The following is a 10,295-nucleotide window of genomic DNA, read 5'->3' on the forward strand; positions in this document are numbered from 1 at the left end:
TGGGAGTGGCAATAGGCTTGCAGTCCTCAAGTCCTAGCTTACATAGCAATGTCTCTATGTAACGTGTCTGACACAAGGCAATACCATCATCACACTACTTAAATTGTATGCCCAAGTAATGATGCAACAATCCCAAATCTTTCATCTTGAAAGTAGCATTCAAATCAGCCTGAAATTTAGTAATATGTGTCTCATTAGGTCTAGTGATTAGCAGATCATCAACATAAAGAATGATGATGAGAAGTAAATCACCCTCACAATTCACATATAAAATGCTTTCTGTTGTGGACGAAAGCCTCATCAACCAAATGAGTGTCAACTTTCTCATACCAAGCACGAGGAGATTTCTTTAACCCATACACAGATTTCTTACATTTGCACACTTTATCTTCTTGCCCTTTAATGAAAAAACCATGAGGCTGCGTAACATAACTTCCTCAAATATGTCACCATTCAAGAAAGCAATAACAATGTCTATTGATGTACATCCCATCCAAAATGAGCTACCAATGCACATAGAAAATGCACAGTTGTCATACAACAAGTGGAAACAAAAGTCTCTTCATAATCTATGCCTTTCTGATGTGCATAACCTTTTGCGACAAGTCAAGCCTTATAGCAATCAATCTCACCATCCAGCTTACCTTTTGACTTGTAACCCACTTCATACCAATGGCCTTTTTGCCAAGAGGAAGATCACATAAAGTACATGCCATTTTATATAGGTGCATCATATTTTGATTGCATGGCATCCATCCAATTTTTTGGATTGTGCGCTTCATCAAAAGATAGAGGTTCCTCTACATCACATAAGCTAGAAACAACCAAAGCATAGCAATCTGATGCATAAGATGCATGGTGAGAACCTGACAGAGTATGACTAGACAAAGGTGCATCCAATTTATGTTACACAAAGTATAAACCAGCCATTTTGGTATACCTCTAGCCTATTCATTCTTAGCCCTTTCCACATCAAGTACATCATGTAAATCTGTATCAGTATTAGGCGGATATGTAACATTTTTAGAAACCCCCATAGGTTGTACATTTACCTCATTTGAATTTACATCACATAAGCTAGACACATCCAAAGCATAGCAATCTGATGCATAAGATGCATGGAGAGAACCTGAATGATTATGACTAGACAAAGGTGCATCCAATTTATGTCACGCAAAGTATGCACTAGCCATTTTGGCATACCTCTAGCCTAATCATTCTCAGCCCTTTCCACATCAAGTACATCATGTACATCTGCATCAGTATAGGCTGACCTATAACATTTTTAGAAACGCCCAAAGGCTATACATTTGCCTCATTTGAATTTACATTCGAACTTCCACCATTGAAAAGAGGCAACAAACTATCATAATTGTCATGTGGGCTTACATTACTATCTCTAGTACATGCCAACAAGGGCTAAACAAAATCTTGCACAAACACAACATCTTGTGACACTATGATACGTTCTGTTTGTGGATGGTATAACTTGTAACCTTTGCTCTCAGTACTGTAACCAACAGAAATGCATTTGACAACCTTATCATCCAATTTTTTGCATTGTGTGTGTGGCACTAAAGCATAAGCGAAACAACCAAAATGTTCATGTGATCAGTAGATGGCTTTCTATCATGCCATGCTTCATGTCGATTCATAGACTACAAAGCTTTCGTAGGACAAGTCTTGTCAAGTACATAAGTAGCACACATGATGGCCTCAAGCCAAAATGAATGTGGCAAGGCTTGACTCTTGACCATACACCGTGCCATCTCCATGGGACCTATTTTTTCTTTTAGCAATACCATTTTGTTGAGGTGTATACGGCATTGTACATTGGTGTTTTGTCCCAGAACTAGCCAAAAAAGCATTAAATTCATGAGACATATAATCCCCCCCCTTTATCTGAATGAAGGTTGCCCATAGTACATTTAGAGACATTTTTAGCCATAGCCAAAAATTGCTTGAAGCACATAAACACTTTGGACTTAGCTTTAAGTGGATATATCCATGCATGACTGGAGTAAGCATCAAAGAAAGTCACAAAGTAAAGGTAATTGCCCAAGGATGGAGTTTGCATGGACCCACAAACATCACTATGCACAAGCTGCAACCTACATGTAGCCCTTACTGAATTAACCTTTGGAAACTTCGAACGCTGCATCTTACCCAAAATACAGCCTTCACAAACATGATTCACAAGTGCTTTAAGAGGCGGCAAAGAAGCAACCATATCATATTTTTGCAAACGCAGCAAACTGGTAAAATTCACATGCCCAAAACATGCATGCCAAACTTTTGCATGTGAAATAGCCTTTGAATCCAAAACTGCATTAAATTTTGCCCACACTTGTCGTGCAAAGTGAGCTTATACATGCCACAACATAAAATTCCAGATGCAACAATTTTATCACCAAAACCGAGATCATGAATTGTACATCTGTCATCCAAAAATTTCATAACAAGAACAAGTTTAGCAAGTGCAGATACAGACAAAAGGTTATTTTTTATCCCAGTTACATATAGTGCATCAACAAGTGTGAAAGAACTACCATTTGCGATAGTCATCACAATACTTCCACCTCCCTCGACGAGATAAGAGGCATTGTTGGCACGAGTGACTGAATTCCCATGAGCGACATCCTCAAGAGAGGCAAACAAGTCACGATGAGAGGTAATGTGCTTTGTAGCACCACTGCCCAAGTAGGGGGTTTCTAATCACCAAGCTAAAAGAATCGAGCATAAATAAATTCCGAGCAAATCTGAAGACAAATTAGAACAAGTGGCAACAATTTTGGAAAGAAAATAGTTATGCCATGCATATTGTAACCACCACCACAAATCAACGATTCGTTGTGAGAAATCCAAACTTTAACCATCGTCTTAACCAAATAGTTGAGATATGGGTAATCTCATCATCTCCATAAACAAAGGGGACTTTCGTGCTATGCTCCCAATCCTCATTAAAATACTAAGATCGCAAGGCAAAAAAAGGCATACCAAAAATTTGACCCTAAATAGAGGACTCCCTTTCCTCCATAAGTACTAGCTTAGCTTGATTTGCATCAAGATTTGCCTTTAAGCTTAAGCCCTTAAGGCAAAAATCTCATCAAAAGAGTGCTTTTGTTGCTCACTCAGCTCAGATTTGTTTCTCCTAAGCTCTTTGATCATTTCTAAGACCTTGGTAGCTATTATCGACTCCTTTTCAGTTGCTCATCACTTCTAATTTATGCTTTTTAAAATCCATCCACACCATGATCTCTACACATCCCAGAGAAAATCAATTTGCTCCTTTGGTTCAATCACTTGTCATTTTTGCTTGCAAAACAACACTTGTAATGTTAGATAGAATCCACCCAAAAAGAAGAAAACATGACTTTATGCACTATTATTTACAATAACGATGAGCCACATTACACAATGATGTGTACTTTCCCCTTATATGAGCTTCTAGTATGATTTTATACTCGTGGTACATGTGTGCGTAAGGGAACATGCACTCACATGATTCCATATACGGTTTAAGCACCCAAGAATACGCTAAAGACCGCAGGCAGGAGATCATTGAGCCACAAATTGAAGTGCCCACCCACATTTCAGGGTAAACCAGGCACACAAACAAACTGCAAACATCCAATGGCGGTCATGAATGGCTATAAGCATAGTTCACAGCTGAGATGGCACTCCGATGTTTGAGATGGGAGCCAGGTTTGAATTTGCTTTCCAAGTAAGAGCGAAACAGGAAAGGGACTCTAAGGTGGGGGAGGGAGGCAACATTAAGGGGGGTGGGGGGGTGTAGGGGGGTACAACACGCAAGGATACGCAACCAACCAAGTGTACGTCATCTTCTTCCAACTCTTTAATGTGAGTGCATGTGTGACTTAATCCATGCATTCACGTGTTTAGAGCCGAGCATTTAGAAGGTCACTAACGGTGATGATTGAAGCGGTCGTACTACTCTAGGAGGCGTATCGTTCTTCAAGACAATTATGTTGGGTTTGCCACCATGAGGGGGGTTTTTTATGAGCATTATACAAGGCAGAGCGCAAGGACGGTAGTTGATGCCATGCCATACCACACCATGTAGAAAGGTGTAGAGTGAAGGTGGTTTTTTTTTCACGTGAGCTCAAGCTGGTAGTTTTGAGTGTGGGGCAATGGACCAAGCAATATTTTTTTGAATCAAGTTGAAAATAGCTTAGAGCTTTTGATATATTAAAAAAAAGAGGTGTCGAGCCTGGCTCTGCATGAGAGAGTGCGCCAGTGGAACTGAAATTAGGGGAGGAGGATAGGAGGCATGAAGGGGACTGCAATTTGCATGGCAAGGGGAGCAGCCAGTTGCATAAAGAGGGTGTCGACAGAAGCATGAGAGGAGATAAGAGCCGCAGTTAAGGAAACGACAAGCTGTGAAGGTGCAGGTTGGAATAACGGGCCGCAACATACACAGAGCCGAGGTTGATGGTTGCAGATTTGGACCGGCCAAGTGATGGCGCTATAGAAAGGGAACCCGCAAGCATATTTGGCCTCCGTAGCTCCCTCCAAGCCCCTCGTACGTGTTGGACGCCCCGCCGCCTTTCTGATACAAAGACGCCATAGCCACCAAGCTTCACTTGCTCTTGTGCAGAAGCCGGAAGGAGAACAAACTCATTTTCTCACCGGGAAAGGGTATAGCGGAGAAGGAAGCAACTGAAGGGGTTGGCGGCTGGCCATATACTGTCGGCACAGCAGTGACCACGGGTTGCACAATGTATACTAGTCTATTGCTGCAACCAGTTCGCGCCACCGCAGAATGGTTACAGCAGAAGACCACACATAGGCCGCTAGAACAATGAATATTTTTTTTAAAGGGAAAGCCCCTCAAATTTATGGAAATTCCCTAAATAACCCGCAAATTTCAAAAATTCCCAAAATGCCCTTGTATCAATTTTTGTTGGATTGATCTAGATTTTCTAATCTTTATTATTTTCTGATACCGTTATTTAGTGCTTAGCATGTAATTTGTCACAAAATACCTCGCAAAAGAAGGCAATTATGTCGTTAAAAAAATGAAGCAATTCGTCTCCACAGCCTACAAAACCAACTCAAATTTTAGTTGTAGCATCTTGTAGACAATCCGTCCTCTAGTATGCAAAGCTACAAAAGAATTTATTTTTGGAGAAATTTACTCTCACAACCAGGGGTATTATGGTTTTGGAAATTTGAAGGGCGTTTTGGAAATTTACGACAAAATATTGGGGTATTTTGGGAATTTTTAAATTTGCGGAGTATTTTGGGAATTTCCACAAATTAGAGGGGTATTTTGGTGATTTTCCCTTTTTAAAATGATATCAATCAACCACCAACTCTCTCTCTCTCTCTCTCTCTCTCTCTCTCTCTCTCTCTGTGGATAGTTCAACTCTCCTCGTCGGATAGATCTTTAAGGTCTCTTGGGATAGTTTCGTACAACGTTAAAATTCTCTTCTTTTCTTTTTCTTCATCTGTGTGTGTGTGTGTGTGTGTGTGTGTGTGTGTGTGTGTGTGTGTCCACTCCTCTACAAGCTTTGTGTTTGTTTTAAGGCATGCTTTCTACTTTTGCACGTCCATTATTTTTACAACTCCATGTTTATTTTAACATATTCGTTGTTTTCACCTTCATGAACCGGTGTCCAAGCAGACAACATATTCTCCAAAACAATATTAAGCAATCATCCCAAGTATTGGTAGTGTTGGAAGGTGATCGATGATGCGAAACATTTGCGACTGTTGTTCGACAATTATGGCATGTTGAGAGGGGGGTGTTTTCCCCATGGAAGTGTTTTGACTACCATCTAACATTGATGGCACATCTGGAGGTTTTGTTTTTAACCTTTTGTGCCGCAAAATAGTTTCAATTGCTTGCAATACTGACGGCACATTAGGATTAGGGCTTTTTTTAACCCTTTTCACTTGATATCATGTAGACAACAGAAACTATGAATGAGTTCATGGTCTTAGATCTGATGTTTCAGGTTTGAATGTTGCATTTGCTGAAAAGGTTTACATAGAGGAAAAAGGGGCCTTTATAGTCTCTATGAGGAGATGTCATAAGGAGATGGCATTAGTTTCAAATTTGTCTGACTATTAAAGACATTTTTTTAAGAGACTCACTTGTTTATTTTGTTGCTCCAAAATACTCGCTTGCCATCTCGTATAACCCGCCAAAGTAACACACGTGAGCATCTGCAACAACGAACATACAAGCATTATGGACAGAAGGATTATAAGTGAACTCTACACTAAAAGCCCATTCTACATCTACATCAGCATCACAATCTCCTTTCACAAAAGACTCTACAATACCTGCACTTGTAGTGGAACCAACCTCTTTCTTCTTAACCTCTTTTGCCTTCAACTTAGGCCACTACTTGATCAAGTAGTCATTAGCTTTACAATAATGGCAATGCATCTTCTTTTTTCTCTTTTCACCAAAATTCCTATATGAAGTGCTGCCAACAGAAGCATTAGGAACGGGTGATTTACCACTCGGAGAAGAACCATGAGAAGTGGCTACATTGCTGTTATTACTTTTTCTTTGAGCAACAATAAAGGCATGTTCAAATGCACATTGTTTAGCCTTGTTTTTTCTTGAAAGTGACTCTTACAACAGGTAATGTGCATAATGAATCAAACTTTATAGCATCAAGATTTCCTTGGGTCATAAGTATCCAAGTACTAGCAAAAGTCTAGTAGGAATTCGGCAAAGCATTAAGAATGGTCTGCACAAGGGAACTATCAAAAATGACTTTACCTACTTAGATAAGTTGCTCATTAATATCCTTAATATCAGTAAGAAAACTGTCCATGTCATATTCCTCATGCATAATCTTCGATTCCATCTCTTTACACAACAATGCAATTTAAGCCTCATTGCGACTTGCATAAGACCAGCCATAATATCCCAAAGCTTGTTTTGCAGATTTAGCTGAACGAATGTGATGAGTAATAGTGCGCTTGACAGATAATGCAATCAATGCATGAGCTTGTGTATCTTTAACATCCAAACGAGCTTGCTCAGTTGTAGGAAAAATAGTTATGGAAGCAGCAACCCTGCCACCGAAACCTACAACATCGCGTGTATCCTCAGAACTAGGGCATACATCAATGCCTTGCACAACGTTCCAAATGCCCTTTGACACAGGAACATGTTGCCTCATGTAAGCCCACATTGGGTAATTTTTCCTATCCAATTTATCCTCAACAACAAACATCTTGAACACATTTGTGTTGTTATCAGCCATGGCGAGTGCCTGCACCTGATGTGAAAATTTCTTGAAAAGAGGAGAAATGAAGCAAGACCAACACATGCTATATAGCACAACCTGTAGAAGAGTGTAAGGTTCTATAATGCAAAAAATGGCACTGACAAAAAATTTGCACAAAATGAAGAATTGTTTGTGCAGTACTGCCTGTAGAGGAAACAAAAACCGAAACGATCCCAAATGGAAATTCTAAGCAGACCAAGCCCTATGAGCTATTTGTCGACGTGCTGCTACTGACGTTCACCAAATCTCTCCAAAATTTGAGAAGGTGAGTAGGCATATGCTAGCGATTATGCCCGAGAGGACGCAACATGCTCTGATACCAAATGTTGGAAATAGGGTTCTAGGGAAACACACACATCTTGGAGAAGAAGAAGAAGCTTAAGGAACACAACAGAGAGTATGTACTGAGTATGGATTGCTTAGTGCACAACGAAAGATAAGATAGCCCTAGAGTGATGGGTGTATATACAATGCACGGAAGAAAAAACCTCCTAGTGAGGGTAAAAATATCGCGGCAGTCCTAAGTGTGTTCACACACATCAGTACCACATATGTATGGTAATACTTTTGCGTTGATTATGCTTGATCAATAGTAAGGTAGACTTTATCAACATTGTTGGTGGTGTTTACTACTCCATAAGTGCTCACTTGCCTCTTACTTTGAGGAGATCAATTTTGAAGCACGACTCTATCTTTATCCTTTGGAAACCTCTCTTGAAGCTAAAACAAAAGATGTCGAAAAGCAAGCTTTAAAGAAAGTGGATTGTTGGGGGTAGTCATAGCATAGGCCAAATCCGTAACCCAAATCCAACAAAATTATCAATCTGAGGTGTAATAACTTGGACCCGACATCCCCCTTCCATGGTCTTCCTCATTCTGGCTTGCGCTCTTTCCTGGCCTTCGTACGGCACATTCCCCCCACCCCTTCATGCGTCTCCTTCTCCACGTATGCCCACCATGCGTCTTGCTTATTTCTCCCTATTGTTGCCCTTCATTTTCTTAATGGCACACCTAACCCCCCCCCCCCCCCCCCCCCTTTCATTTTATCTCAACCTTTAACAAATGTGTAGAAGTTTTTGTAGCAACCTTGACCAACTGGTTTTGGGTTATGGGGCACTCGTAATAAGTTATTGGGCCCTTCAGTCGATAAAGCACCCCCCCCCCCCCCCCCCCCGCCCCCCCTCCCGCCCGAATTGCAAGGCCCTTTAGGAGGCCTATGGGCAAGCCCTCTTAGGCTACTATGCCTTGTAAGTTGTGGGACTTTCTGAATTTGCATGGCTAGCATAGGTTCAGTGGTCATGACGTTGTAAGGTCGACCTTTAAAGGTTTAGCCGCTAGCGTCCCACAACCTTGACTTAGGCTTTGACCATTTGACCGTTTGACTTAGCCGCTAGCCCATGAAACGACGAGTGACTTTCTCTCTCCCGCTCTCTCTTTTGACAAATTCATATTTACGTAGTACACAGGCGCACACACACGCTCTGTCTCAGACTCGAACATGTGATGATTGAAAATATTCTATCTCACACACACGCACACTCTCTCATACACAGAGCACAATCTTAGCGCTCTCTCTCTCTCTCTCTCTCTCTCTCAAAGCATGGGTGCCGTGCCACAGCTCGCAGAAATAGCTGCATTGCTGCTGCTATTGGTGGTGCCGACCATGTGCAGCTCCCCTATAATAGTTAACCCTCAAACGCCCACCAGTAAACCCCCCAATGCTCATAAACGTCGAATGCTGCAAGGTAATCAATCATACCAATTACAATAACCTAGTGTCATAATTGTGAGAAGGAGAAATGAGTATATTAAATGAAGGGTGTGCACTAGGCATTTCTAAGGTGCAAAGGATTGTGAGAATTTCTCTAGCTAAGACTTCTTTTGTACTTAGTATGTGTCTAAAACTAGTTGTAGCAACATAACAAAATCTTCTCTTCTAGAAACTTGTAGCTCATTAGAAGTATTAGACGAATTCTCACATTACATGTTGCGAAGACATCATGATCTCATGATCTGTTGTGAGGGAGGGACCACATCCTTAGCTAGGTGCAGTTGGGGGCAGGGGAGTGGCGGCCACCGACTCCAGGTAGGGGCCAGCACTCCCTTCCCCCAACGGTACCCAGCTAGGCCTGTGGTCCCTCATGAGAGCAGTAGATCATGATATTGAGCACCCTAGGGAAACATATGGAGAAAAGAGCTCCTTTTCCACATGAGAAAATGTTAGAAACTTCTTGTGTATATTATATAGGTATTCCTTCAACTCTAAATGGAACCGATTCACATCGACAACCAACACCTCTACAAGCCCCTTCACAAATGGTACATCCTCTAGCCCATAAAAGAATACTTTAAATCCCCACAAGGGATATAAGTTAGTCTTTTTTTCTCATCAATGTTTCTCGAAGCTCATGAATCGATTTTCATTTGTAGCCAAGCACACAATTTGCAAATGTTGCATTTGAGCAAACTGACTATCCTAGACCCAACAAAAGTACAACTTTGGATTATGAAGACACCCCACCCACGCCGGATTATGACAATCTGTCTCCCCCAACTCCCGGTGATGCCTTTAGTCCTCCCCCCCCCAAACTTGGAAAACGAGGAGACAACCAAGGACCTCCTCAGAATTGTTGTTGAATATGGAGTTTGGTTAGGCTCTTTAAAAGTTTTGTGGTTTTTATTGTCAAAGCTTGTACCTTGCTAAAGCATTTCACTACTGCACAACTTTTGTAATTTGTAAAAGTGAGTTGCCAACTCGCTTATGAGTGTACATAACGTTCACAATTTATTTGGACAACATTGAGGTAGATTGCCAAAGGCCTAAAGAAGAATTCAGAGGTGTATTTAGGCATTTCCTCAATCAGGGGATAGTTGATAGCATGTCTTTGTTGATCCTGGTTGCCGCATGTAATTTTCATGGCATCATGTTAACTTGGAAGAAACACTCACGATGGAGGGATCAAACTCTAAAAGGAGCACGCAAGAGCAAAACTTCTATTGAGGGGAGGTGAAGATTTTTCT

The 10,295-nt window shown here is 41.1% G+C and overlaps 1 protein-coding gene across 1 annotated transcript; it reads left to right on the forward strand.

Moving 5' to 3' along the window:
* The first annotated feature begins 8,758 nt into the window (after positions 1-8,758).
* LOC147439222 (uncharacterized) lies at positions 8,759-10,075 on the forward strand. The gene is made up of 3 exons (XM_086484271.1): positions 8,759-9,019; positions 9,523-9,593; positions 9,705-10,075. The coding sequence occupies exons 1-3, from the start codon at positions 8,875-8,877 to the stop codon at positions 9,909-9,911; spliced, it is 423 nt and encodes a 140-aa protein (XP_086340397.1). The 5' UTR covers positions 8,759-8,874; the 3' UTR covers positions 9,912-10,075.
* Positions 10,076-10,295: the final 220 nt, after the last annotated feature.

This window comes from Adiantum capillus-veneris, chromosome 16 (genome assembly GCF_014529385.1).
Source record: "Adiantum capillus-veneris isolate H3 chromosome 16, ASM1452938v2, whole genome shotgun sequence".
NCBI lineage: Eukaryota > Viridiplantae > Streptophyta > Polypodiopsida > Polypodiales > Pteridaceae > Adiantum > Adiantum capillus-veneris.